Source organism: Fomitopsis serialis (genome assembly GCF_022376445.1).
Source record: "Fomitopsis serialis strain Sig1Antser10 chromosome Unknown B0H18scaffold_15, whole genome shotgun sequence".
NCBI lineage: Eukaryota > Fungi > Basidiomycota > Agaricomycetes > Polyporales > Fomitopsidaceae > Fomitopsis > Fomitopsis serialis.
Window position 1 is genome coordinate 17485 of NW_025954975.1, and position 27178 is coordinate 44662.

At 54.1% G+C, this 27178-nt stretch overlaps 11 protein-coding genes and 1 non-coding gene across 12 annotated transcripts; 7 read left to right on the forward strand and 5 right to left on the reverse strand.

Annotated features, from left to right (window-relative positions):
• Positions 1-1339: 1339 nt before the first annotated feature.
• On the forward strand, positions 1340-3112 carry B0H18DRAFT_1083614 (fatty acid desaturase-domain-containing protein; the record flags this gene model as incomplete). Its single annotated transcript, XM_048031686.1, has 10 exons — positions 1340-1410; positions 1457-1669; positions 1720-1771; positions 1828-1881; positions 1943-2183; positions 2241-2294; positions 2349-2508; positions 2569-2759; positions 2812-2940; positions 2997-3112. The coding sequence occupies 10 exons, from the start codon at positions 1340-1342 to the stop codon at positions 3110-3112; spliced, it is 1281 nt and encodes a 426-aa protein (XP_047896264.1).
• Positions 3113-3551: 439 nt separating this feature from the next.
• Positions 3552-5016, reverse strand: B0H18DRAFT_116202 (uncharacterized protein). The gene is made up of 6 exons (XM_048035819.1): positions 4710-5016; positions 4539-4655; positions 4295-4481; positions 4078-4241; positions 3672-4019; positions 3552-3614 (listed from the first exon to the last, which is right to left on the reverse strand). The coding sequence occupies exons 1-5, from the start codon at positions 4759-4761 to the stop codon at positions 3904-3906; spliced, it is 636 nt and encodes a 211-aa protein (XP_047896265.1). The 5' UTR covers positions 4762-5016; the 3' UTR covers positions 3552-3614; positions 3672-3903.
• Positions 5017-5183: 167 nt separating this feature from the next.
• B0H18DRAFT_116170 (uncharacterized protein) lies at positions 5184-6658 on the forward strand. The gene is made up of 6 exons (XM_048035814.1): positions 5184-5397; positions 5449-5850; positions 5915-5977; positions 6031-6060; positions 6124-6164; positions 6217-6658. Exons 1-6 carry the CDS (start codon positions 5302-5304, stop codon positions 6317-6319), a joined length of 735 nt encoding a protein of 244 aa, XP_047896266.1. The 5' UTR covers positions 5184-5301; the 3' UTR covers positions 6320-6658.
• Positions 6654-7803, forward strand: B0H18DRAFT_991482 (Calcipressin-domain-containing protein). The gene is made up of 2 exons (XM_048045061.1): positions 6654-7466; positions 7525-7803. Exons 1-2 carry the CDS (start codon positions 6784-6786, stop codon positions 7571-7573), a joined length of 732 nt encoding a protein of 243 aa, XP_047896267.1. The 5' UTR covers positions 6654-6783; the 3' UTR covers positions 7574-7803.
• A 608-nt stretch (positions 7804-8411) lies between these two features.
• B0H18DRAFT_991485 (uncharacterized protein) lies at positions 8412-11687 on the forward strand. Its single transcript, XM_048045062.1, has 11 exons — positions 8412-8642; positions 8697-8766; positions 8813-9008; positions 9086-9379; positions 9430-9601; positions 9655-9993; positions 10044-10217; positions 10270-10293; positions 10346-10450; positions 10481-10631; positions 10676-11687. Exons 1-11 carry the CDS (start codon positions 8591-8593, stop codon positions 11493-11495), a joined length of 2397 nt encoding a protein of 798 aa, XP_047896268.1. The 5' UTR covers positions 8412-8590; the 3' UTR covers positions 11496-11687.
• Positions 11688-13336, reverse strand: B0H18DRAFT_991493 (GTP-binding protein ypt1). The gene is made up of 7 exons (XM_048045063.1): positions 12878-13336; positions 12699-12818; positions 12481-12493; positions 12339-12422; positions 12152-12282; positions 11988-12091; positions 11688-11930 (listed from the first exon to the last, which is right to left on the reverse strand). The coding sequence occupies exons 1-7, from the start codon at positions 12938-12940 to the stop codon at positions 11828-11830; spliced, it is 618 nt and encodes a 205-aa protein (XP_047896269.1). The 5' UTR covers positions 12941-13336; the 3' UTR covers positions 11688-11827.
• B0H18DRAFT_116374 (uncharacterized protein) lies at positions 13069-17627 on the forward strand. Its single transcript, XM_048035826.1, has 8 exons — positions 13069-13939; positions 13994-14091; positions 14146-15156; positions 15210-15269; positions 15321-15544; positions 15596-15933; positions 15988-16146; positions 16204-17627. The coding sequence occupies exons 1-8, from the start codon at positions 13529-13531 to the stop codon at positions 17518-17520; spliced, it is 3618 nt and encodes a 1205-aa protein (XP_047896270.1). The 5' UTR covers positions 13069-13528; the 3' UTR covers positions 17521-17627.
• On the forward strand, positions 17628-18856 carry B0H18DRAFT_116307 (S-adenosyl-L-methionine-dependent methyltransferase). The gene is made up of 3 exons (XM_048035821.1): positions 17628-17945; positions 18005-18195; positions 18254-18856. Exons 1-3 carry the CDS (start codon positions 17735-17737, stop codon positions 18503-18505), a joined length of 654 nt encoding a protein of 217 aa, XP_047896271.1. The 5' UTR covers positions 17628-17734; the 3' UTR covers positions 18506-18856.
• B0H18DRAFT_t59 lies at positions 18684-18754 on the reverse strand. The gene has a single exon. It is a non-coding gene; the product is annotated as a tRNA-Gly (tRNA).
• Positions 18857-18939: 83 nt separating the features above from the next.
• B0H18DRAFT_872774 (Phosphomethylpyrimidine kinase-domain-containing protein) lies at positions 18940-21061 on the forward strand (the record flags this gene model as incomplete). The annotated part of the gene is made up of 9 exons (XM_048040253.1): positions 18940-19023; positions 19088-19213; positions 19272-19908; positions 19968-20091; positions 20143-20286; positions 20345-20386; positions 20443-20639; positions 20698-20883; positions 20934-21061. 9 exons carry the CDS (start codon positions 18940-18942, stop codon positions 21059-21061), a joined length of 1668 nt encoding a protein of 555 aa, XP_047896272.1.
• A 494-nt stretch (positions 21062-21555) lies between these two features.
• Positions 21556-23667, reverse strand: B0H18DRAFT_991505 (kinase-like domain-containing protein). Its single transcript, XM_048045064.1, has 7 exons — positions 23340-23667; positions 23014-23268; positions 22695-22952; positions 22467-22637; positions 22319-22393; positions 22038-22265; positions 21556-21988 (listed from the first exon to the last, which is right to left on the reverse strand). The coding sequence occupies exons 1-7, from the start codon at positions 23595-23597 to the stop codon at positions 21683-21685; spliced, it is 1551 nt and encodes a 516-aa protein (XP_047896273.1). The 5' UTR covers positions 23598-23667; the 3' UTR covers positions 21556-21682.
• Positions 23668-25112: 1445 nt separating this feature from the next.
• B0H18DRAFT_991510 (DNA glycosylase) lies at positions 25113-27140 on the reverse strand. Its single transcript, XM_048045065.1, has 8 exons — positions 26560-27140; positions 26319-26511; positions 26294-26296; positions 26137-26266; positions 25994-26086; positions 25869-25941; positions 25349-25817; positions 25113-25283 (listed from the first exon to the last, which is right to left on the reverse strand). Exons 1-7 carry the CDS (start codon positions 27013-27015, stop codon positions 25602-25604), a joined length of 1164 nt encoding a protein of 387 aa, XP_047896274.1. The 5' UTR covers positions 27016-27140; the 3' UTR covers positions 25113-25283; positions 25349-25601.
• Positions 27141-27178: the final 38 nt, after the last annotated feature.

Here is a 27178-nt window from a genome sequence, read left to right on the forward strand (position 1 = left end):
TACTTTTAGATATCCTCCGTTCGGGTGTGCTTATATCGCCGTGATCGCTTGTCTGTTCGCTCGGACGAGAGACGCTCAGAGTGCGCGAATAGGCGGCCAGGCTCATTCTGCACAGCGCTTAACAGAAGAACGGAGTTCGTGAGTACGCCCTAAGTAATTCTTTCATGACAACTGTTGATCCATCGGACCGAACACAGCGTCATCAAGCGTTACCGTAACATCGCCTAGCCTCCCAGTCCAGACTGCAGCTGCTCACAGATGTGGCAACCTATCTTCCTCGAAATTGCTCAGCTGTGCCTTCAGGTTGTCTGACTTTATCGAACCCAAAGTTGCGCATTTCATCATACCGACTGGGGGGGCTCGTATATCATATGCCGCACTGGTCAACCTCGGGCACGGGGCATGGACAACCTCAGTCATGACCGAGTGGAGTGTCAGTGAAGCCCGCAGATACGAGGTCTGAAGTGATTCCTCTTGCTTTTTGTCGCGTCAAGTGATTGCTGACACTGCGATGCCATGGGTGCTTGGTTAACAAGTGTGAGAGCTGGTGATTGACTACAGCTTCTGTTGTGAACTTTACAGGCGCTCTATGCAGACGACACGATTCCGACAGTTCTACCGGAGCAATTTGTGCTTCTGATACACGATCCGGCCTAGGTATGCTGAGGTCTCGAAGACGAGCGAAGGCACGTGTGTTTGATTGTGCTTCTCTCGAACACTGACTACTCCTCGTGAAACAGGGGCAGAACTTCGACTTCTATCCTGAGGCGTATTCCCACCTCTGGTAGTACTTCATGGCAATCGACAGGAGCGCGAACTGATCATGTCAGCGTGCTCCGTTGGTCAGTTTAGCCAGCGACGCGCAAGGAGTTTCAACATGAAATCCCAACAAAATAACGCCAATAGCAGAGCCCTGGAATGCACTCTAGGCCTACTCGGGGTATACTCGCAGACCGAGCAATTCAAACCTCATGGAACCTCGGAATGGATGCTCGCGACATCCATCGAATGCCCCGCCACGGTCATTTCCGATAGTGACGTGAAGCTCGACAACATGGCACGAATGTCAATGCTCGCTGCTGCCTATGCCCAACTGTACCACGCTTCTTCTGATTGATATGTCGCCGTCCAGCATGCTTGATAATCAGCGACCGAAAGTCAGATGCTGTTCGCCTTGGACAGTACTTATGCAATTCCAAGGCCCGGGTGGATTGTCGGTCCAAGGATAAAATGATCGACGCGCAGCCGTCGCACCCTCGTGTCTCTGCTCCCGTAGTCATAAGTAGGGCCTTCCTTTCTATTTTCTTCGTGTTTGCACACCACTGTCTTCAGCGCTGCCATGACTTCCGCAACAGAAGCGAAACAGGGCTACTCGGAAGACCACCTCCCACAATTCACGCCCATGCCATGGTGAGTACTCTACGTTTACACAGTACTGATACTCATCACGTCGCAGGTCCTTGAGCGAGATTCGCGCAGCTATTCCTGCACACCTCCACGTGCGAAATACGCGGACGGGTTTGTTGTACTTGGGTCGCGACCTAGCTATGGCAGCACTCGCATGGAGAATCGCCGTCTACATCGATCCCACCTTCCGCAGCACCTACATAACACACCACCTTACTCATCGCGGAGCTGAGACTATGCGATGGTGCGCGTGGCTTGCGTAGTATGTAAGTTAAACTCTCTGTCTCAACACGAGGCCTCACATGCCCGAAGTTGGTGGTTCCAGGGACTGATCTTTACCGGGATCTGGGTTATCGGCCACGAAGTAAGTTCCGACTGTTCGGGCTCCATTACACTCACCCTATAAGGTGCTATTCGCAGTGTGGTCATGGCGCGTTCTCTGCCAACAAGCGCGTGTGCGACATAGTCGGATATGTGCGTCGTGCCTCTGCCACAAAGATGATCGACTGTCAGCTTACAACGGCAACGTTCAAAGATAACACACACGCTCCTCTGGACGCCATACTTCAGCTGGCAGATTTCGCACCACCGTCATCACAGCAACCATGCGTCCATGGAACGTGACGAGGTGTACATCCCCAAGACCCGCAGCGATCTCGGCATCCCGAAGGAGGGAGAAGTCGAGTTCGACTACGAAGACTATTTCGGGGACACGCCTGTTTACACGCTATTCATGCTGATTCGCCAGCAGCTTCTCGCGTTCCCCGCGTACCTGCGTGAGTCTAAGATCTGGTGATCGACGTCCGCGATTGACGAACTGACCTGTCAATCAGTCTTCAACGTGTCTGGCCGAAAGGATTACCCAAAAGGGACGAACCACTTTGATCGTACGTCAACGCTGTCCATGGCCTGAGGGCAAGCCGCTGACATCGGTTTCGCAGCAAAATCCGTACTGTTTACTGAGAGGCAGCGCAATGCCGTGATACTTTCAAATATTGGTATTGCATCCATGGCCTGGGTCCTCGCGGTGGTTAGCAGGATCTGGGGTGCCTCGGAAGTCATTAAGTACTACGGCATTCCGTGGCTGTTGGTCACTCACTGGTCCGTACAATCCATCTCGTGTTGGCGAGACCACGGCTGAATAGATAGCACTGTTGACAGGTTCATAATGATCACCTACCTCCACCACACCGATATGGAGCTCCCACACTATCGCAACGGTCAATGGAACTTCCAGCGTGGGGCTGCAGCGACCGTTGACCGCAACTTCCTGGGCTGGCAAGGCCGGTTCTTCCTCCACGATGTCGCCCACTTTCATGTCATTCACCATTTCTTCCCGATGATACCCTTCTGTCAGTGGCTCACAATTTCCGTTCATCATACTCACCTCATGAATGATATCAGACAACGGCGCTGAGGCCACAGATTATCTGAAAGCGTTCATAGGTGATCATTACCGGTACTCCGATAAACCGGTCTTCCAGGCGCTTTGGGAGACCTACAACAATTGTCAATTCGTCGAGGACAAGGTCAGTACTCACCCGCGAAACGTTGTGTATCAGCGACCGCGCTCACATCGGCTCGGCTAGGCGACATTCTGTTCTATCGGGACCGCACAGGGAAAGCGAGGGTCCGACCTGCTAGCCCTTTCCGGGCGGAGACTTCGGATAGCGACCTTGCCCAACAGACTGGGAACTCCTTTTGACGGCGCGCGCTGCGCACGGACGTCCCCGCAGAAGTGCGGCAGCTGTACGAGGAGGGGATTGTGGCGTCCGTTCCTGCGAGCCGAGCTACCACGAGGCACGCCCTCTCACACCGCTGAGAAGTGCCTCTTTCTCCCGTGAGCGTTTGTAGAATAGATAGACTTCCGGTGTGCTATTAATGACCAAGGGGGATATGTTCCGTGATAATTGACTTCCTGCGTCTGCTTCCTCTCCCACCTCGGTTCGACTCGGCTTACCCATCCGATGGTCGCTTCCCTCTCGTACATACTTAGTCAGTTGTCGTGAGGACAGCGTGATTCCTAGATGCAGGGTTTTTGTTATTGGGGCCGTCAACGTTTCAACGGCGTGAGCGGGAGTCTAGACGTTTGTATGTAATGGTCGTCGTACCCTAAGCTACTATATCTTGACTAGTAGTACTGTGCGTTCTCGACGGATGATGACGCGGACGTCCAGCAACCACGGCACGGTCATGACATGATGGATCTGATTTTTTGCTCAAGCTTCAAGATCCAGCTGGCTGGGCCGTGATACAAAACCCACCCGAGTCAAATTCCTTCAGGTACGAACATCGAATGCCATGTATGTATACAAAACGATATTATCAACGTACAATTTGCAAAACCGAGGCACTGTTACACGTCATGCAGAATCCATACAATGAGCACAGCAACAAGGTGTTTGGGAAAGCCGGAGAACGCGGAAGCGGGAATGTATCGAAGACGGGGAGCGAAGACGCTGAGGAGGCGAGACTCAATGGCCAGAGCCACGAGGCTTAATACTGGGAAAGACTAAGGACGAAGATATTGGAGGCTGCGTAGCCTAGCCTCTGCTTGGCGTAGTGGTCTTTCCGAGACATATCCTTGAAGTAGACGAACTCTCGGAGCCAATCTGCCATTGACGCGTAAGCGGCCGTGTGGGAGGTATGAAGACTTCGCAGTAGACGCACCTGCTCTGCGCAGCCGCTGAGGCGCGGTGGGTTGCGCACTGTAGTATGCTGACCATCCGCCGGTGTTGCCTGCTCCGCCGGCAGCTGCGTATCGCTTGATAGCATCCTGATTTCGGACGTGGAGTTTGCTGAGTTCATCATCCGTAACCATCGTATCGGAGTACCTGCGAGCACGGTCAGCACATGGCCCTAGCTTCGAGGCTTTGGGAGGACGCACTCTCTCCATAGTGTGGTGCAGACGTCGTTCAGGGTAACACCTGCGGGATTCTTCACAACCGTGCACCATGGGCTGATCTCCGTGATGATTATGAGGGTATCGATGCGGGGGAGTGTGGCGGGCTCGTCTTTCGCGGTGAATGGGAGATCGCGGTCTCGGGATTCGAAGTTGAAACCGCCCGTCTGACCTGTGCAAAACGCCATGCTGAGAGGCAATACGAACGGATGCTCTCGAGTGCACGTACCTGTGGACAGGTTGAACGAGAGCTGGAAGCTGCCCTGCTCTCCTGCTAGGATTGGGTGTAGCTCAAGGGAGACATTCTCGAGGAGATAGAGGTCCGTCTGCGTGAGGACTGGTCCAACTGCAGGGGGATATGTCTCAATGAAGGGAGTCAGGCAGATGCCGCTTTACGCACAAGAATTGCCCGGGGCCCATTTGGGAACCGCAACCCAATCGTGCGCACTCATCTCTGATAGTGTCGACTACAGTGATCTCGCCCGGTAAGTTCTGCACGTAAGCTGCTGTACAGAGGAGGGGATGGCCGTGATACTGCAAGTTTCAAGCGCCGCTGCTTAACGCAAGTGACAATAGGTTGTCGGGCTCGAGTCAGGAGAAGTTGGGCAAAGCTGCCTCAAGGCGGTGGCTCTGCGGTCGTTTCCCGCTCGAGGCAGCGGCGCCTGCGCATCGATTGCTAGATCGCATGACTGATCTGTCTGGTATGGCTGTGCCGTACAATAGTAGATACGACTCGAAGGCGATGGGACAGCCATGACGGCTCTCAGGTTCCATAGGGCGTGTGCTGTTGAGAGGAAGAGTTGGCTGTACCAGTTGGTACCAGGCTCGGCAAAGACACGAAGACGGTAGGGGAGATTAGATTAGATCCGCTCAGATCAGTAACTCGATCATGCACGGCACACACTTGCGTTCACCTGTCTGCAGTACCACCACTTGCTTGATCATTCTCATCTGTACACCTTACTATCCAAATAACGTCGCCTCGCTACCAAATGGCCCCAAAAGGAGGGAACGCAAAGAAAGAGTCGGGTCGGGCCAAGAAGGCCGAGAACGAGGCGCAGAAGCAGCAGGCAGCTGAGGCAGAGAGGGTGCGCTACACATTGCGAGTTCCATACGATTATACCTGACAAGATTTGTAGGAGCGCAAGGTTGCAGAGAAGTGGTCAGATGGTTCGAAGTCAAACAAGAAGAACGAGGACAAGGAGGCCAAGCGTCAGGCAGAGTTGGTTCGGAAAGCGGAGAAGGCAAGGCTACTAGCAGAGGAGGAGGCATCTGTGGCAACGAAGAAGGTCGCGCCCAAGGCAGGAGCGAAGAAAGCAGGTTCCAAGGCAGCCAAGCCTGCTGGTCCTGGTGCGATCGCTGCCGGGGGCGTGCTCGCGGATGCGCCAGAGAAGGAGAAGGAGAAGGAGGTCTCAGCGGAGCCCGAGTCGTTCGCTGCAACCGGCCTTGACAATGCCCTCGATCTATTGGAGGTGGTCACGGCGAAGATGGACAAGGCCAGTGTTGGCCAGCGTGCCGCAGGACTTGAACAGCATCCGGAGGTACGTCTCAGAGCCCGCTCTGTGTGAAGGTGAAGGATCATAGTAACACTCACTTCCTTCATAGCGGAGGTTCAAAGCCGCATTTGAAGCTTACAAGGAGCGTGAGCTGCCGAACGCTCGATCCGACGTATGTTCACTGTTCTTATTACGATTGATGAAGCTCACTCACCGGTATTGCAGCATCCAGGATTGCGTCTACAGCAGTACCATGTAAGCTTGCTATGACTCAGTCCTTCGCGTCGCACGCCCAGAGCTAATCGCATCTCTTGACAGGATCTACTCTACAAGCAATTCCAGAAGTCGCCCGAGAACCCGTAGGTTGCTGCATTCGTGACGTTCCATCCGTTGCTGATGGTCGTATATCAGCTTCAACCAAGTTACGGTGTCATACGATGCCTCAAAGGATGAGAAAGTCGAGGCACTGAAGAAGAAGACTACCGCGGTCGAGAACAGGCTGAAGTCACCCTGATGACTTCGTCGTTCTGTCCATCGCTGCGCATCGAATGTGCGAAAGAAGATTGACACCGCTCTTGGCCTCCCCCACTGTAGATCTATCGCATGCTAAGGTGTAAGAGGTGTGTAGTATCATGAATATGTACAGTATGGATGTACGCGCGGCACTGCGAGAATCGCCTCGTTGTATTTGAGCTGTGCATCATGACTGCAGCCAAGACACACGTTCGTATAGCAACACACGAACACATTCCGAGCATTCATGCATACGGCACAGGCTGCACTGCGTTCTGCTGCTTGTTCTGTCAGCCTGTTTCTCGCTGTGGGTCCCGCCACCAACCCGCCACAGCGCAGGACCGGATTACATAAGCGGAGTTTTTCCATTAAATCGTCTGCGATCCATGTCCCTCGTCACTCCTCCCCACCACCACGCCTCACCATCACTCTACCTTTACTCTTACGCGATTTGACATAACTGTGATGGCCTCGACGCCTCCAGGACGTTCGCCGTCTCCTCCTTCTCTCACCAGCAATTCTGGATCACCTAGCCCGCGGCGCACGAATACGCTGGTGATTACACAGCTACCAGCGACATTCTTCGAGCCAGTCGTGCTTGAGGCGCTGCAGCACCACTTCGCCACGTACGGACCCATCTACGCATGGGCACCCTTGAAATCTTTCTACAGGATAATATTAGTGTACCGCTCGGAGGACGACGCAGAACACGCGAAGGAGAGCTGCGACCATCTCATCGTCGGGTCAATAGACGACAGGTGGGCCCCACTTCATACTTGTTACATTCCTACACGCACTGATTGCGTCTGCAGTCCCGCCGTGACGCTGAGAGTTTTCCGCGCCGACCCGACGACAATCCTGACACCATCCGGCAGTGGCGAGGGTAACATGTATCTTCGGCCTCCAGAGCAGGAGAAGAACTTCCTCATCTCTCCCCCGGGTTCGCCACCCGTTGGATGGGAACCTATTCGAGAGGAGCCGCCCAATCCGACGCCGCTGGCGGATGACCTCATGACTGCGCTGAAGAGGCTGCAGATACAGGAGGAGAGCCGACATAGAGGACCGGGCCCGGCAGTCCTGCTCGAGCCGGAAGATGGCGTCGGCATCAGCGTGTATGTGGAAGACTGCGGCGATGGCGAGGGGGCCAGGTGCAGGAGGAGCGGGAGATGATTGGGTGTATGGGGAGACAGCTCCGGCGCGGGCGAGATGGACGCCTGCGCCAACAGCGTTGCCTCCCATGCCGATCCGTGCTTAAACGTATTGTGAGTGAGATGATCCTCCTAGTTTTTTGTTTGTTGCGAGAAAGTCCGCGTTTTCTATGATGATACCTTTTACAGACCTGTACCGACATCCTTTTGGATTATGCGGATTACTTCATATTGCTTTTCATCTGAGATACTCTGGCGCTTTCTACTCCGCTTCTATGACCTTAACTAACGCTTGTGTCCAGACTCCTCGCATTCGCCATGCACTCCGCGTTGTTATATGACTGTGAGTAGTCTTCCGATCGCATTCACGAGATGAGAACCTATCAGACCTGTTCTGACTTCCGCATGGAGAACAACCATATTATTGCCATGGATTCCTTCTGAAAATTCTTAGTTCCTGTCTGACCGTGTCGGCAACCATACTGACTCGCCGTTGCTTCAGCAGGACTATCCCCGGATTACACTGTACAGACTACGTTGCCCAGCTTGCCGTTGTCGACATTCACGCTCTATGCTCTGATGCATCTGTACCATACACACTCATGGACTATGTACTTACATACCCAGGTAATAGATGATTCCCTTAATGAGGCTGTATGATTCGCTTGCACGCGGTCTCTGTTACGATGTATGCTCATGCTGGCAATGTATTGCTCGATCGCGACCTGAGCTTGTGAAGAGCATCAGGCTGAGGATGGGTGAACAGTGTTGAGATGCACGGTGCGAGGAGGCGACGCAGAGTGAGTCAGTCGTCCTTTATATCGATGCCTGGTATTGACTGTAACAAGCTGTTGTGACTGGGCCATGACAATCCTTGTTTGGCTTCCTGAGCGCTTAAGCTATGTGCAGCGCGGATGGGCGTCTAAGAACAATGAGCAGCGGTCGGCGAGCGGTGAGGACAATAACGAGCACCGGCAAGCGACAACAACAGAAACAACACGGCAACCATGGCAATTATTCTCATATTCCATTTCAAGCGCACGGCTCATTGAACCGTGCCCTCCGTGCTCCCCCCTCTCCATCTTACGACCACTACCGCCTCTCTTTCCTCGGACGAGCTCGACATGTTTTCGAGCCTTCTCACCTTGATTCCACTCCTTTGGACCTCATCTGTTGGTATGTGCAGGAGTACTTGGTGATGGGGTATCGCTCACTAGACTCAATTATTAGCTGCGCAATCTGTTTCGGTCGTTTGCGTTGCAGGTCAATGCCTGGAAGGATATACCAATATCACTCGTGAGTCGTTGCGCTCTATCCCTGCTCGACGATATGCTCATCACTTGCAGTGGGAGCGACCTTGTCAGCGTCGGGGTCCTCGACCAGCTTGCAACTCCTCCCGGGGAGTATACCTCCACGACCAACCCCGAACTTCTTCATAACCTTTTGACGTCCTCCAGCGCCGCACTCTCCGCCAGTGCTGGCTTCTCCGTCAATAAGACTGTCTCGCTACCGCTGGACATCACCCTCCAGCCCGGCGCCGCCGTGTATTCCGGTGCCAACTACTCTGGCCAATCCTCTTTCAACGCCCTCCCGACAATGTCTCTACGAACAGCACGAAGCAACTCTCGGCAGGCTCTGTGGCACTCGCGTCAGATGTCTGGATGTCAGTATCCGGCGCGTCGTCCAGCGACCGCATCATACTCTGGAGCTCTATCCCAGATGTCTCGCAGCTCCCTTCGAGCTCCCTGGGCAGCTCGCTCACGCTACTCGACATGCAATCGACGGCGTGTTCGTCTCCCTGTTCATCTGGAGGCATCTGCTCTTCATCCGGCAATTGTATCTGCCAGAGCGGTTTCACGGGATCGTCTTGCGAGTCTTGCGCGACCGGCCATTTCGGACCTAGCTGCGAGCCTGTCCGACGGGCTGTCTGGACTGCGACGACGGCATCTCTGGTACAGGGAAGTGCCTCAAGTTCAACGTGACCGACGCGCCCTCGACTTGCAACTGCATCAACGGCGTTTGCAACTCGAAGGGCCAGTGCACTTGCAACGCAGGCTGGACGACGTCATCCAATGGTACCGCGTGCTCGACCTGCGCGAAGGGCTACTTCTTGGACTCGAGCGGCAACTGCGAAGGTAAGTCGACTGTCCTTGTCTACGGCACTCAAGAGCTGACAAGATGGGAATAGTTTGTGCACTGGGCTGCGAAGAGTGCGCCAGTGGTACCGGAGACTGCATCACATGCGAGTCTGGATTCACTCAGAGCTCAAACGATGCTACACAGTGCCTCGCAACTCCGCAGAAGACTTCTAGCGGTACGCAGTGCCCCGACGGCAGCTTCAGCAACGGCGCTTCCTGCGAACAGTGCTCGTCTCTCTGTCAGACGTGCAATGGGGCAACGTCTAATGATTGCATCATCTGCGCCACTGGCTCATACTCGTTCAATGGAAGCTGTGTCACCGCAAGCAGCTCTGGCGTCTGCGAGAACTCGAACATGATCGCCAACAACAACAAGCATGAATGTGACAGTGAGTGTGCACGATCTTGAACATGATTGATGTAGGCTAACAGAGGACAGGTTGCCCGGCCAAATGCACGACCTGCGAGATCCCGAACTTCACGACTGCATCGACGACCAACCAGGCACAGTGCACGGGTTGCATCGCCGGCAATGTACTCTCAAATGGGTCATGCATTGAGAGTTGTCCGTCGGGTACTTTTCTTAACCCGAAGGATAACTTGACATGTACTGGTAAGTGGATCGAATCGACATCGCCTGTCATTGACTAACGATAATCTTACAGCATGCGATTCGTCTTGCAGCACCTGTGCAGGATCGGCAGACTTTGTCTGACATGCGCAAAACCAGCTGCTTCGAAGGCACTTGCACGTCTTCTGCCCGTCTAACCCGTAAGCTCTCGGAGCTGCCTTGCCTGCCACCCGACTGCGCGACCTGCTCTGGGACCTCGTTCAACCAGTGCTCAAGTGCCCTCCGATCGGCCGGTCCTCAACAAGGTCGATGCCTACCTACGTGTCGCAATCGCAGTTCTTCGACACCGCGTCGTCCTCTGTCAATCTGCGACTCCAGCTGCTCGAGCTGCTCTAGCTCGGGACCGAACAGCTGTCTGGCATGCTCGAGTTCAAGTCAGATCCTGCGCGGAGGCACGTGCGTTTCTGCTGACTGTAGCAATTCCAGTAGCGTCGTCTCAGGACTGGGCTATGCCTCTCCGATCTCGTCGTCACAGCCGCATCTGGGTCGACCGCCGCGCCTCTCCCCACCATAACGGGCATCAACTCGAACACGAGCACCACCACGAGGACCTCGCTGACATGGTGGCAGATCCTGCTCATGACGCTCGGCTGCGCCTTCATCTTCCTCGTCATCGTCGTGCTCTGGCGTCGGCGCATGCGCAGGAAGCGCGCTCAGGCGACGAAGGCGTTCGCCGCGGCGAAAGGCTCAACATCCGCGCGGCTGGCGCATGCGCCTCCTGCGCTTCGGCGAGCGGCTCTTCGGGCACCGCAGCCTAACCCGGCGTGGGTGGTCCCGGATGAGGAGCGCGATATCAAGCTCGAGCGGATGCGCGCTACGGATGACGATAGGCACTTCAGGACGACGGAGAAACGCGGAGGGTACTCGCGCCAAGGATCTCGCCAGCCGTCGCCACTGCCGTCTCTGCGCGATTATAGAGACGATGAATGGGATGCTCGCAAGAACCAGCGTGGATCGCTGGCGACGATGTCGAACGACTCGTTGTATACCCATATCACGGGGCAGCCGCGCCGTACTCCCGAGCCTCGCCAGCCCGCCCGAAATGCCCGCGAACTCTTACCCTCTCGGTTCTCGGACACTACGTTGGGGTCGCACGATGTTCGCAGGCTGGAGAAGGACAGGGCCGAGCGGGATAGATCGCCGACGCCCGCGCAGGAGTACGCACGGTCCTGGATGGCGCAGGACGAGGATACGGGCCGAGGATCGTACTGGCTCAAACCTTCGAACACTGGAAGCTCGAAGAACCCGTTCCGGCGTTGAGGTGACTGTGCTTGACGTTAAGACCCTTTCATGTTAATTTGTTTCTCATTTGCTTCGCATTGCATGGACCATACGGATGACATCTGACACTTTGCGACGACGTCTCGCGCACGACTATTCCCGCCTCATTGTAGTATACTTACGCTGTCATGTCATCACACTGTAGCCTTAATGTACGCCCATTCGATAGCAATGGAGGTATATACGATAGAACTGCACTAATAGATATCGGATCCGTGAGATTAAAAACGGTCATACAGAGCGGACATCGTGGCGGTGAAATGTGCGTGTACGACGTGCAGAGACATTAATGACATGTCCCGAAAGCTGGCTCAGCAGCTGCACCCTGATGCATTTTGGCCATCTAGACTCTTGCCTGGGGTGACGGTGCCGGCCTTCGAACCGTTTGCCGGGGCTGGCGGGGCAGAGTCAACACTGTATCACCGCAGGTCAGTTATATGAGCAGCATATCTGTTGGGAGGTGCAACGTGCCTATCTTTGATTTGTCTTGACATGACAATGAAGGCTTCCTCGACGTTCGCAGCGGTCTTCGCTGACGTTTCGATGAAGGGTATTTGTATCTGGTTTGCAAACTCCTGCAGCGAGGCAGTACTGTATCAGCTCTGGCGGCATTGTACATGAATGAGATACGGTACCTGGGCTGTGTTGTATTCGACGGCCTTCTTCTCCACCAGGTCGGATTTGTTGCCAATAAGAAGCTTCTTGACGGTTTCTGACGCGTACCGCTCGATTTCCGTCAGCCAGCCCTTGACGTTGTCAAATGACTCTTGATAGTGCGCGGTAATTAGGATACCTCGTAGGCAAGCTGAACGGATAACGCACCAGTGTCGGTGACATCGTACACGACCACGATACCATGTGCTCCTCTGTAATATGCAGCTGCAATCGTGCGGAACCGCTCCTGACCTGATAATATGAATGGACTCGGCATGGCTTCGAACTCAGATGGAGGGAGGTACCGCACCCGCTGTGTCCCACTGTCGAGTACGAACGTGTCGTTAGCAGTCCGTCAAGGAACCCCTGACAGCGTGAAGGCCAGCACACGTCGTAAATCACTGGCGCACGCTTACAGATCACCAGCAGAGTAACCATACGTCTGCTCTCGTATGCCACTACAGCGACCGGGTGCGTGCACGGCGCGTCCTGACCTGCCTCGAGGTCGCTAGAAGAATGGACACTCACAATCTGTAGCTTCACTGTCTTCCCCTCCAACTCAATGGTGCGAATCTTAAAGTCGACACCAATCGTACTCAAGTAGCTGTCTGTGAAGTTGTCCTCCGCGAATCGTAATAGCAAACATGACTGTGACAGAGGGCCAGGCTCAGTGACTGTCGCTGAATTTGACTGTGTACGCGCTTCACCTTCCCAACACCCGAGTCCCCGATAAGCAGCAGCTTGAACAGATAGTCGTAACCGTCAGGCATGTCGATCTATGAGCGAGTGATGGTTAGGAAACAGAGAATTGGTAGTGTGGATGGTCGGCCGACGCGATCTAGAGACTGAACGGGGGTAGAGGTGGTGCAGATCTAGCGAAAATTGGAGTGCGGCGGTGTTGAGCTGGTCACACAGCGTTGCTGTGTTGTGGGCGCCGCTTTTGGTCTCTTATACAGTCTTGGACACAGAGTAAAGCGCATCAAAATTATGTCCAAGTCTGCAACAATCCGGTCGGCAACGCTCTGGCAGTGCACGGCAGCCTGAAGCGTCGGGTGCAACGGCTCGACAAGCGCTGGAGGCACGTGGCCGTGGCCGTATAGACGCCGGCATGTACAGTCAAAGACGCAACACAAACCCTCCTCCTCGATCACTATCCAATACAACGCACAAGTCACTCTTCTCTTGCATCTGGTTGCCTTCGTATTGGAACAATCTTACGACTTGAATGGCACTTCGAGACGTTTTCCAGGCACGAGAGGCCTAACAATCCTTCGTCAGCCACCAGGAATTATTTCAGGCCAAGGAAGACTTCGGTGACGACCTCGTCCATTGCCCACGAATCGTCCTAAACGTGAATCATGAGTACGCAAGGAACCACCTCTTCCGACTACTACGACAATGATCCCGAGTTCCTCAAGGCTCTGAACGAAGTGGTCATAGACGTTGAGGCCGAGCAGACTGAGAGTATTTCCACGTCTCGCAGTGCTCATAGTGAGCAAGTAACTCCCGCTAGACTTCAGTCTTCGAAACGAGCACGTACACCCGACAGCGATGAAGAAGGCGCGGATCTTCATGGAGTGCTCAGCTCGGTCAACAATGGTGGCGACAATACGACATATCTGGACAGTCATACATATGGAGCGTCTCGTTTCGGACAGTTTGGCGAATACATGGCAAGGAAGCGAGCCAAGCTACAAGTCCAAAACGCCGAGATGGATGAAGAGGAGGATGACGCGGCGCCGAGGACATTCAGAGGGCTGCAGATCTACGTGAGTCTCTCACCAGTCTGGTGCTACCCAAGAGCTGACTGGCGACTCATGTAGATCAATGGTTGGACCGAGCCGTCCGTTCAAGACTTACGAGAACTCATCATCAAGCATGGAGGGATATACCATGCTTATTTGGACAAGAAGGGCTTGGTGTGCGTAATGCGTTTACATCCCTTATGTCGCTGTACTGACTGGGCAATCTCTAGCACGCACATCATAACGTGCTCCTTGACCCCCGCGAAAGTGCGTGAATTCAAGCATATGAAAGTCGTACGACCGGAATGGCTAGTCGATAGCGCGGAGGCGGGTCAGCTGCTACCCTGGCAAGAGTATGTGTTCAGACCTGGAGAGCGTGTAGAGGCTTCGCAGGGAAGAAAGGTCGGCCAGCGATCACTGTTCGATGGGTTCGCTTCTCAAGCAGTCCCTATTGAACGTGAACCTGGCAGATCCTCGTCTGAACAAGTCGGCACAGTTCCCGCTGCCGCTGAGATTGAGCAACCGGTGCCAGGGCCATCTCGGATGACAGCACAAGTTACACCTCCTAGTACTCCCCCTCGCACGCCGAGGAGCAAGAACAGTGACGGTTCTCCTCGACCACTCTACTCGACCGACCCCTCGACACCCGAACAAGCCGCCCGTGTCCCAGGCTATGCCGCGCACAAGTCGAACATCGCCGCCCAGCGGGCTATGGCTGACCCGGTCTGGCGGGCCGCGCATACCTCAGCTGCTCCCGACTTCATCGAGGGTTACTACAAGAATTCGCGTTTGCATCATCTGTCCACGTGGAAAGCAGAACTGAAGAACCTCGTTTCGGATGCGCAGGAGCGCGTCGAGGACGGCGCTGCGTCTACGTGGGGGCGCATGCCGGACAGCAATGACAGCGCTGTAAGCAAGATCGTCCAAGAGAACATTGATGGCAAAACTCGAGGCGATGATCTCAGCAGCGATGTCAGCATGAAGGGCGCACAGCTTGTTATGCGGTCGCCGGGCAAGGGGAAAGGGAAGGCTAAGGCGACCGCCGATGAAGAGCGGGTCATCATGCACTGCGATTTCGACAGTTTCTTCGTCTCAGCGGGCTTGCTCGACCGACCCCATCTACGTGGCAAGCCAGTGGTCGTCTGCCATTCACAAGGAAGTCAAGGAGGGGCATCTAGCACTAGCGAGATCGCTAGTGCTAGTTATGAGGCGAGGGAGTTTGGTATTGGGAGTGGGATGAGGTAGGCTCTAACATGCACTCTGCAATGCGGGTCACTCAGTTGACGTTGCTCAGCTTGCAGCAAGCCCGGAAGCTATGTCCCACGGTCTTGACAATTCCTTACGAATTTCAGAGGTGAGAAGCCACGTAAACATCGCAAGAACGAAGTGTTAACAATCGTGCTAGATACAAGCAGCTGTCGCTACAATTCTACACCATTCTTATGGCGCATGCGGATGACTTGCAAGCTGTCTCTGTGGATGAAGCATTGATAGACGTCACCAGTAGCGTGAGCAGGATCAACACCAAGCTCGCGCAGAGCCAGGACCCAGATTCGTCACCCGCCGATCCTGCGAAAGACTTCGCTGAAGCTATCCGCGCACAAGTGAAGAAGGTGACTGGATGCGAAGGCACGTTATTCCCCTACAATTGTTCCGAGTGCATAACTCACTGTCCTGTAGTTAGCATCGGCATCGCACATAACATCATGCTCGCCCGTGTAGCCTCTCGTCGAGCAAAGCCAGCTGGTTCCTACCACATTCTTCCTCACAACGCGCAAGAGCTGCTGGCCCCATTGGACATCGACGACCTGCACGGATTCGGGAGTTCAGCCCGCCAAAAAGCGCTGGAGAAGCTCGGTGTGACCATCCTTGGCGAACTTGCGAAGCGGAGCAAGGGCACCCTATGTGAGGCTTTGGGCAAGGGAACCGGCGAGACGTTGTACAACGCAATACGCGGCGTTGACCATCGCAAGCTCGAGTCTGACAAGCCTCGGAAGTCCGTTTCCTGCGACATAAACGTGAGAGATCTTGCTTGCTTCGCATTGGACTGCGTACTCATGCAGCCGGGTCAGTACGGGATACGGTTCGAGAACAATGCACAAGCAGAGGCCTTCATCTTCCAGATGGCAGAGGAGGTTGCTCGTCGGCTCGACAGCATCGACATGCGGGGGCGGTCGTTGACATTGAAGATCATGAAGCGAGACCCCAGCGCACCCGTCGAAGCACCCAAGGTACCTTCATCAACTAGGCGAGTCTCCAACTCAGTGTCTAACATAATGTCTCCGTAGTTCATGGGTCATGGAATATGTGAATCATTCAACAAGCAAACACCGTTGATCGCTCCCGGTGGACATGCAACGAGCGACGCCAAGATTATCGGAGAACATGCCTGGAGGTTACTCAAGGGCTTCAATTTCGACCCCAAGGAACTTCGCGGTATCAGTATACAGATACAGAAGCTGGAGAAGGGCCCCGCGGCTGCGGTCTCAGGTCCTGGGCAAGCTGTACTCTCCTTCAAGGCGAAAACGGCTAAAGCCACTGTCGAGCCCGAGCCGTCATCTACCAAGCCAGAGGCCAAGCGTGATGGTCAGCAAGCCGCTCAGCCCGAAATCGTCGTACAACCGCCATCGCAGGATGACGACGTCCAGATAGTCGAACCACCTCCTAGACCCGCTATTCCTGCTGTCGCGGTTGACCTTCCGTCGTTCTCTCAGGTCGACATGTCGGTGTTCGACGCCTTACCGGACGACGTGCGGAAGGAGCTTGAGACGGAGTACAACCGTCGATCCACCACACCTGCCGCCGAAGCTGGTCCGTCGCGCAGTCGCTCAGCCTCCGTAGCTGAGGGATTGAAGTTGAAGATCACTGTGAAGGGTACAAATGTCAAGCATATCACGAGGCAGCTCGCACCTCGGAATAGGACCGGCATGTCCCCAACCAAGAGCATGTTGTTCGCGAAGCGAGACGGGCCCTCCGGCGTCAACGTATCGGAACGGGAGCTGCGAAAGCTCGACATCGACCCGGAAGTTTTCGTGATGTTACCTGCGGACCTGCAGCGAGAACAGTTGATCGCGGCGCGCCACGCGAAGGCACCGGGCGCGGCCGTGTTCAACGAGCGAAAGGTGCTCAAGCCAAAGAGTCGCTCGAAATCTCCGTCGGTGCCGTACTACCGGCCACCCCCACCCAAAGCGAAGTATATCGAGCCACCATTTTTGAAGCAGCAAGGCAAGGGCGAGAAGCTCTACTTCACCGAGACCGACGACGTGCAACAGGTGATCGAGGCGTGGGTGGGGGGATTCAGGGAATACCCACCGAACCAGAGAGACGTCGACTACTTCGCGAAGTATCTCGTTCAATGCGTCGATTCCTCGAGATCAAGCGACGCGGGCGTCGAGAAGGCCATTGCGGTTGTTCGATGGTGGCTGGTACTACTGCGCAGGTACTTCGCCGTATGGGAGCATGTGCCAGATGCGACAAAGGATGGTCCTCGACAGGTCACTTCGGAAATGGTTGGCCGCGCTTGGTGGAAGGCTTTCCGAGAAGTCAAAGCAAAGATGGATCTAGTCGCGAGGAAGAAGTATGGCGGATGTTTGTCGATGAGATAGTTCGTCGTATTCTACTATGCGAGCCATGTCGAAGAAGGCGATTCACTTGCCTGTAGGCCGACTCGGACGACGGAGGGAACCCGCTGTCTTTATCCAAACCTAATCACCTGCCTCTTTGGGCATATATAATGAGATGAAGATCGGCCACAATGCACCTCTCTGCAATCACCTCGCATCCCATCCTCCAACTTAGGACCATCCGAGACCTGAAATTATGACGGATCAATCGCAGCCTCATAACACTTCGCACTCTCATGATTTCGAGGTCGCGAATAAGGCTTTCTATGATAAACAGGCTCAGGAATACGATGAACGGCCTGATGCCCAGATACTGGCGCGGAGACTCGCAAGTGCGATGCGCCAGAGATATCCGAACCTCTTTGATGAAGACACGACGACATTGATGGATTACGCATGCGGCCCCGGTACGATGACTTGCTGCATGGATTTATACAGGGACTGATAAACCAATGTATACCTGCAGGTCTTGTCTCGCGGGAGCTATGCCCGTATGTTCAGTCGATAGTCGGCGTCGACATCAGCCAGGGAATGGTTGATCAGTTCAACCTTCGAGCCTCCAATCAAGGGCTTACTCCCGACGAGATGAAAGCCGTGTGCGTTGATCTCAGGCGAGAAGACCATGGACTGCACGGAATGAAGTTCGACGTCATCGTGGTAAGCAGAAGGATATTCGCCGTGCTTCGTCATTACGTTGCTTACATTCAACGACCAGTGTTCAATGGCATATCATCACTTCTCGTCTGTTGAAGACGTACACGCCTTCTCACATCCTTCCTTCGGCCTGGCGGCTCTCTCCTGGTGGCGGACATCGATCGGAGTACTCTCCAGACAGATATATTCCCTCCGCAACACGACGGTCATAGCCATGAACACATCGTCGCCCACCAAAGAGGCTTTGGCGAAGAGGATATCAGAGAAGTTTTCGGGTCTGCTGGCCTCGAGTTCAAGGAGTTCGGCGTCGTGACATCGGGGAAGATGCACGGCAGAGACGTCAATTTCTTCGTTGCGCGTGGAATTAGGGCGGCCACGGCATAGTGTCGCTTTCCGACGGAGGGTCGAGACCATTCATTTGCAGTGGCTCCAAGCACCGTTTCTTGCTCGTCCCAGTTATTCTCGGGCCATAGTTGAAAAAGGATGCTTGATGCGTGCGCCGGGAATCGAACCCGAGGCAGGGCCATGGGAAGACCCTATGTTACCATTACACCACACACGCTGGCGACGTGGCGCCCGGCGTTGCACATCCGTAGGGCAGTCTAGAGTCCAGCGCCCAGGGCCACAGTGACACAATTTGAATCCCAGAATTAGACTCGCGATGTCTATGCACTGTGCGGTGAAGACGAGCTCTTATCTTCCTTGCCACCCTTCAGTCATCCACAGCCAGCAGTGGAACCTAGCAAAATGACTGTTGTGGCCAAGGACCTTGTGCAGCCAGCCGTACTGACAATCGCAGGCTCGGACTCGAGCGGAGGAGCTGGCATTCAAGTAGAGCACCGCTCGTTTTCTGATCGGAAGCGTCAGACATTCATACGAGATCTGGTGTCTGTAGGCTGATCTCAAAACATACACTGCACTCGGATGCTACGGTGCCAGTGTTATAACCGCGTTGACGGCTCAAAACACGACTGGTGTACAGGGAGTGCACCCATGTCCTCCAGAATTTGTGAAACAGCAGGTACGCTGAGCAATATCAATAATCATATTGTGCACCATCTCTCATACTTTGGACGCAGCTCCAATCTGTGCTGGACGACATAGAACTCCAAGCGATCAAGACTGGAATGCTACACGATGCTAGCATCACTCATGTCATTGCCGAAACGCTGAGGGCGCACTATGGTGATGCTATACCGCACCTCGTAGTCGATCCAGTGTGCGTCTCAACGTCCGGCCACACACTGCTGCAGCATGAAGCAATCGCGACCATGGTCTCAGAGCTCTTCCCGCTCGCCGCGCTCATCACACCAAACAAATCCGAAGCCGAGCTGCTTCTCTCGCACTGTGGTTCGCCTTCTAAACTGGAAAATGTAGATGATATGCTTCCTGCCGCCAAAACGCTGCTTTCGACCGGTTGCAAGGCCGTCCTTCTCAAAGGTGGACACATTACGGCGACTATGAACGAGGTGAAGAGAATATCAGAGGCACACCCGGAAATACAGGTCATCCGCGAAGGGCTCCTGGGCGAGAACATGGAGATTCTGCAGATATCAGAAGAAGACACATCTTCCAATGCCCTGGTGATTGACGTCCTCCAAGAGGCGACTTTGACTACCTTATTTGTCCGCCCTCGTCTCGAGTCGAAGAGTACCCACGGCACGGGCTGCACGCTCTCTTCCGCACTTGCGTGCGCATTGGGTCGCGGGAAAAATCGTGAGTGACGTACCGAATTTCCGTGCCTCGGACCATTTGACAACGGTGGCAAATAATAGTCGTCGAGGCAACGCGCATGGCCACGGTCTACACTCACCTCGGGATCGAGACCGCTAAACCTATAGGGCAAGGACATGGTCCACTCAACCATATGCACCCAATCGTCATACGTAGCGTGCCACAGTACGCTCATTTTGTCTCGTAACGAGGAATCCGTCCTGAGTTTATGTCCAGGCCTACGCCGAGTGTCCCACATCCTCTCACCCGGGTTCTGATCGAATCGTGTCGGGATATTTGGAAGGGATACGTTGAGCACGAGTTCGTAAAGCAGCTGGCGCAAGGTACACTGGCAAAGGAATGCTTCCTGCACTTCATAAAGTGCGCAGCATGTCTCCACGCGTCGGCAAGGTTCTAACCTGACCGCATTCACACCAAGGCAGGACTACCTTTACTTGAAGTACTACGCGAGGGCCTACGCGTAAGTTCTTCGCGAACAGAAGTGCTAGTAGAGAACGTTGACGGTGGCTATAATAGACTGCTCGCCGCAAAGTCTTCGACGTTCCCGTCGATTCAGGCTGCCACAGCGACGATCATCAATGTCATCAACGAAGTCTCGATGCACCGTTCGTACTGCGCACAATGGGGCATCACCGAGGAAGAGCTGAGGTTGACCCCGGAATCGCCTGCGACCACCGCGTACGGCGCGTTCATCCTCGACACCGGATTACAAGGTGAGACCCGCTGCATCGTTTCGTCTGCCTCTCGTTTCCGACCTATGCGTGGACCTAGGTGATGCCTCCCGGCTAGTAATGGCACTGGCCGCCTGCCTACTCGGGTACGGCGAGGTCGGCCTCTGGCTCAAAAAACAGGCTGCAAGGCCGGACACCTGGGTCAAGCTGGAGGATAACCCGTACCGAAAGTGGATTGACGACTACTCCGGGGCGGACTACCAGAAGGCCGTCAAGCTCGGGCTAGGTATGCGATTCTCCGTGTTGCTGGTCGTGCTTCCGCTGACTGTGATGTAGATACGATTGAGGCCATGGCTGTGGCTGACCCTCCGTCGCCGGTACGGTTCCAGGAATGGCAGAGCGCCTGGGAGCGGTGCGTGCGATTGGAGAGGGGGTTCTGGGACATGTCGATGGGCATTCTCTGAGGTGACTTAGGATAGGGGAGGTGCGTTTAGATGTGGCCATTGAATACTTGCAATGTACAGGTAAATCTGAAAGCTGAGTACGTGCTGACGACAGCAAGGGAAATGCACGATGAAGTTGAGGTTATCATTGTATCAACACGCGCCCTCAGGCAGATGCCCAAGGTAGGGAAGTTCGGAACATTGTGCGGTGCCGACTATGTGAATTCTGCGGTGGGACTGGCCTGCGCGCCGCGCGGTGCGCAGAGAGGCCGCAATGACTTTCTCGCCCTCGTGAGGGCTGGCAGAGGTTCAAGCTAAGTAGCTGTTGTTATTCACTGTTGTTGTTGGGTTATGTGCAATGGTGGGATTGCTGATAATGGCGTCGGACGCCAATTGGTGACGCATTTTCAGCGCAATAATGTTGCTAAGCGCACCGCTAAAGGTCACCGGCACCGGTCACCTCAATGCACACGAATTCATATCATGATGTCGCATGCAAGTAGACATAATACACTGCGTCATTACATGCGTTGTTGCAGCCCACATATTTCATGAGTACATGTACAAACGTGTGGGCCACTATGGTACTCCTAACCAACAATCTTCAATCTCTCAGGCTCATTCGCCATGCGCTGTGACAAGTTAAGCCCCGATACGTAGGTTACGCATATCTTGCGAACATTCTTCCGTAACCTCGTTGACAGAGGGACTGCCTGAAGGGAGCTGCAAACCCCAGACATTGTGCAAGTCGGTAGCCACATCCGCAATGGACGGTCTGTTGACACGCAATTGGTCCCAACAGGATTCCATGATGGACCAAATGATGTCGGATGGCCCTGAGCAATCGTCGCTGGCGGCGGGACGTTGGGGCCGTAGACCGCTGACGATCTTGAATACAACGGTGCCCTTGTTGTCAAATTGATAGAATGGTACCTTCCCGGTGAACACCTAGAGGACCTTAGCTGATTGACTCGATGGGTAAACGTAACAAACATACCTCCCACATGACCATGGAGTATGCATATACATCGCTATATTTGGACGCTGTTGCGCTATGCAACCCAAAGCCTTCTGGGTTAAGCAACTCCGGTGACATCCAGCGTAGCGTGGACTCGAATTTGGTCATGCAACTGACAGTGTTCAGTGTGTCGCAACCGTAGAGCGCAGCGGATAACCCGAAATCTGTGAGACAAGCCCGATGCTGCCTGTCTACCAAGATGTTTGGCTTTTCCATAATCAGTGCATTTCGGTCATATTGCATGATAGTGATTGACTTACCCCTTTTAGGTCCCCGTGGACGATACCGACCTCGTCTGAATGGAGGTATTCGAGTCCACGGGCGACATCCAGGAGCTAGTGAAGATCAGACCGAACGCCAGGCTCGAAGTCAGCGGACAATTATTCGGTAATTTTGAGCATGACTCACCAGCTGTGGGCGACTTGCACTGGGATTGTTTTTCAGAAACTTGAGAATGTCCCCGTCTGGCATCCACAGACATATCATACTTATATCGAAGTGTTGACGGTCAATTCCATAAAAGGGCGCGATGTTCGGATGCGTGAGACGCCTCCAAAGTGTTGCTTCTTTAGCGATTTTCTAAAAACGAGAGCAGGCTATCAGACATATTCCTCGTGGCAAAACATGTGCACAAACCTTCATCAATGCATCAAGGGGATCGTGTTGGGTCATCCTGACAGCCTTGATACCGACTGTCTTCCCATTCCATTGTCCGAGATAAATGTCGGCGCATCCTCCCTTCTCGTCCGGTCGGTTCGGATGACCATCCAAAGTCACGGAGTTTGTTGGAAGTACCAATGATACTGGAATGTCGCTATGTTCTATGCACAATTTGCGAAGCGCATGGAAGACGGTCGTATAAAGATGGGTTTGGGGATTGATATTAACCAATACCTATAATATGGCACGACACTCTTGAGTGGACATCCCAGTGAGCACATTGAGTTAAACTCACAGCGTCTAGAAGATTTATGACTATGCCATGGTGACCAGTCTTCGCAAACTCCTTCATCACCCGGATACATTGCGCCGAAGACATTGCTGCTTGGATGATCTCCAGAATTTTGGCATGGTCATGCGTTGACTCCCGGCCACCGAAGTGCCCAGTCTTCAACAACGACTGAATAAGGTTCTGACACGCCTCTCGGTTGCTGTCGATGTATTCGTCAAGTGATCGGCTTGTACGTGATTCCAATCGGTCATCTGCGTCCTGCGATCCTATATGAGTTTGCCGTCGTACAACTCGAGACATTGACCGGCGGTGTTGAGCGAGGTACGTACCAATTCGTTTGCAAGAGCGTCATCCCAACCATCCTTTAAGTCTGCGCCATCATATGTGCCGCTGGGAGTAGTGTGGTACTGCATGGCTTTGTCAAGGCATTCTTCGTCATCGACATTAGAAGCAGTGCTGGGTGCTGAGCCTCGTGTATTGCCACTGCGTCTCTGAGAGAGTTTTGCGGCCATTTGTCGTAGCGACGAATAGGGCATGTCCATTCGTTCGACTGTCATCCCATTCGGACCAAGGCTAGTGTTGAGCATCGTCACTTGCTCGCAATAAGCAAGAGCTTGGACGAAGCAGACGAAGATAACGTTGCTTTCGATAGCGACATTATCAAGATGGAGTCGCCTGATGGATGAAGAAGTACGCAGGTGCTTGTAAATTCCCTTGTTGACCTGAAGGCCGTCTGTGTCGCCCCAAATAGCGTCACGCAGCACAAGGTCACGAAGGCGGGGTAGATTTGGCAGTAACGTCTTGGTGGCCTCGAAGAAGTGAGGGATAGGTCCCCTGCTCGTGTAGTCGCCATTGCGAGTGCCGTATATTGTCAGCCGTTCGATGTTCTGGAACTGTCTATGTGTACGGGTAAGCACGTCAAGAGCGTCGATATCCCACGTGGTTCGAAGCTTGATGCTCTTGAATAAATGGTGTCGACTGGGGCCACACCATGTCTTACACACAATTGAACAGGTGCGGAGGTGATCGCGAGCCGTGGCCGCAATAATGTCGATGATGTACTCCCATATCTCCACAGGAGCGCTGTCTATGCCGGCCATGGTCATGGCCTGCAGTGTAGAGACCTTGGAATCGTCAGCGGCATTGCACAAAAGTATGACAGTTGCTCCATACCTGCGCCATTGATAGCCCAGAACGCAGTCACTTCGTAGGGTTGGATGTTATGAGAGGTCTAAACAGACTGATGAGTGTTTGGGGGCACAGGAGGGATACTTCAACAGAGCTGGTGAAGCATCTACTTATATCTCCAGCACGCGGCACATAGCAACTTGCCATGACCTGCGAAGATGTTTTGAAGTATAACAAAAGCCCTGACCCGAATCACACAGACTCCGTCAATGCAGTCAGGGAAGTGGCTGAACCCATGAGGCATGCCGTACATCAGCATCCCAGCTCTGATGTAGATAGGCCCTTAGAAAAGTGTTTCATGTGCGTTCCCAACTCATTCGTGCGGCTTCCCTGATGATGATGGAGACGAATAGAAAGCAACGGGACCTGAAAGAGAATAAGAACACATAGATGAGAGCAAAGCCTGTATGAAAACTGACATGGCTTGTCTGTAGGAAGGCCGCAAGCCATTTAGGACATGCACTAGAAATTGACTCAGTTAGCTCTGGATTGTGAGACAAGGTAACACAATGGCAGCTCTTCATCACACGATAGCAGCACAAGACATACCGTACACGCATATGTTTGTAGTCTGAAGCGAGGCTGGTATCCACGACAGCCGTACGGTCGATGAATGTCATCACCAACGCGAACATCAAGGGCGATGGGCAGACTACAGCATGTTGCCAACGCCTCAGCGTTCTGTGGCATAATTAAGTCAATTGAACCATTCTTCATCGATACAAGACATCATCGGACGTAACTTATCACTTGTCTGCGAGCAGTCACTTTGGAACCAAACGGATGTTTTCGCATGCCGAAGTTAACAGCGCCTCGCGAAGCAGTCTTGTTTGTGACTATCGCAGTACCTTGCTACGCACGCTTCGACGGGGCGATGATGATGAACTGTGATAGCACAGGCCACCTGCTTGTTCTGCGGCGGCGATCTGGCGGTTGAGTCGATATACAGCCAGAGAAGAGACCTACACTCGGGCAAATCATACTGAAAGCGGATGCAGCACTTCGGAGAGAACATGGTTTCTGCGATGCACGAGACGCACACGCTCAAGGCCATGGCAATGGCAGTCTTGACATCCCGCGGTCGCCTGTAACTGTTCAAGCCTAAGCACTGGTCCGCAAGTCTCGTCAACTCTCCGCTCGTTGCACGTACCATTCAATAGGAAGAAGACCGGGAAGACCGGGCTAAGTGATGTTTGTCTCCAGACATGCCGGGACATCCTCGAACGGTTCGTGTGGCTCGAGAAATGATCCTGGGACATGCCATCGACCCTGCCTGAGACCACGAAGGCGGTGTGACATACGTGAGCATCGAAGATACACGGAATTCACAAGCAGACGCGAAAACAACAGACACAACAGCAGGGGGCGATGCGCTACATCGCCAGATAGATGATAACGATTTCTCATTCCGAAACCTCGGACAACGGCGAGGAAGCGTCACTTGCAGCGCCGACTGACTCCGTTTCCAGCGCGATTTCTACCTTGGGACCCGCTCCGCGTACAGCGGCCACGACAGCCTTCTCTTTCTTTGACTTCGACTTGCCCTTACGCGCGCTCGGGCAGAGATCTTTATTGAGTTCACAGCTGTCGCACCGCGGTCCGACAGGGAGGCATATTGTCTGTGGACGCATCATTAACGGCGAAGTTAGACGACACGCTCATAACCTTACCTGGCCGAAGCCTACTAGAAGGGCATTGATCTCCGGATGCAGTTCCAGAGGCAGCCACGATTGGAGGTTAAGACTGATCGCGCGGTCAGCACTAGACCAGACGACGGGTGTGAAGGGGCACTTGCCGTGTCTCCTCGGGGGTCTTGGTAGGCGGCTTGTGCCAACCCAACCTGTTAGTGATACGATGAACATGTACGTCAACTCCTATGCCCGCGTTTCTACATACTGTGTAAGCGACGCAGCGGAGGTAGTCAGGACTGTTGCTCACAGCTTCCATGCGTCTTGAAGGCAGAGGAATGCCATCTTCGGACCCACGCCCGGTAGAGAGCAGAGTTCGTCCACCGTCTTGGGAACATCCGAGTTGAAGTCGTCGCGAAGCCGTTGAGTGGCTTGTTTGAGGTACCTGCAGACTAGTCAGCCACAAGTGTGGGCGTCGTGGAGGCGCGACTCACTGTGTCTTGCGTCGCCAGAAACCAACCTTGCAAATGGCCTCGGAGATGGCAGAGGCGTCTGCTTTCAGGACAGCGTCTACGCTGAGACTACCCCCAACGGCCTCGCGTAATTTGCCGACGGCGGCAAAGGTGGTTTCGTCCTTCGTCTGCGAGGACAGCATGAGCGAGACGAGCGTAGCGAACCGCTGATTCTAGAAAGCCATCAGTAGCAATAACATGGGACGCGCATCAAAGCTCACCTGCGGAATAGTCTCCTCGAGCTGGGCCCTGTTACATCCCATCGTGTCGACAGGGGCCACAATGCGGGAGCGCATATCCTTGATGGTACTGTACGCCTCCGACCATCGTGCAGGTGCAGGGTGCGGTGTCTCCAGTGCTTGCTGGATGGGTTTCTGCTTCTTAGGAGACGCACTGCCTTCCTTCTTCACTCGAACAGTCGTTTTACGTTTCGCCCCTTTGGACAAGACAGTTGGGCCAACTTGAAGTGTCGTCTCCTCGATGGCTTCAACTGTGACCAAGGTAGAATGGTCGTCACCAGGATCCCGCGGTACATCGCTCTCGACTTTTATCCGCTTCGACCGCCGCAAGACCGTATGACTGCTCTCGGACGTTGAAGTGAGTGGCGAAACAGAGCAGCCGTGCAGGAGCTCACTGGCATGCGACTCTGAGGCGATCGGGGAAGCACTTCTTTTCATGAAGGATAAGCCCAGTCTAAAGGGTTTCAACAGAGGTACGTGGTGGGGAAAATACGCCAGTTTCCTTAGGCACTGAGGCCTGAGGTTGCACTGAGGTAACCGAGTTACTGAGAAGTGAACAGCAGTTGAAGCCGGAGGACTCGGAGGTGGGCCAGTGGCCGGC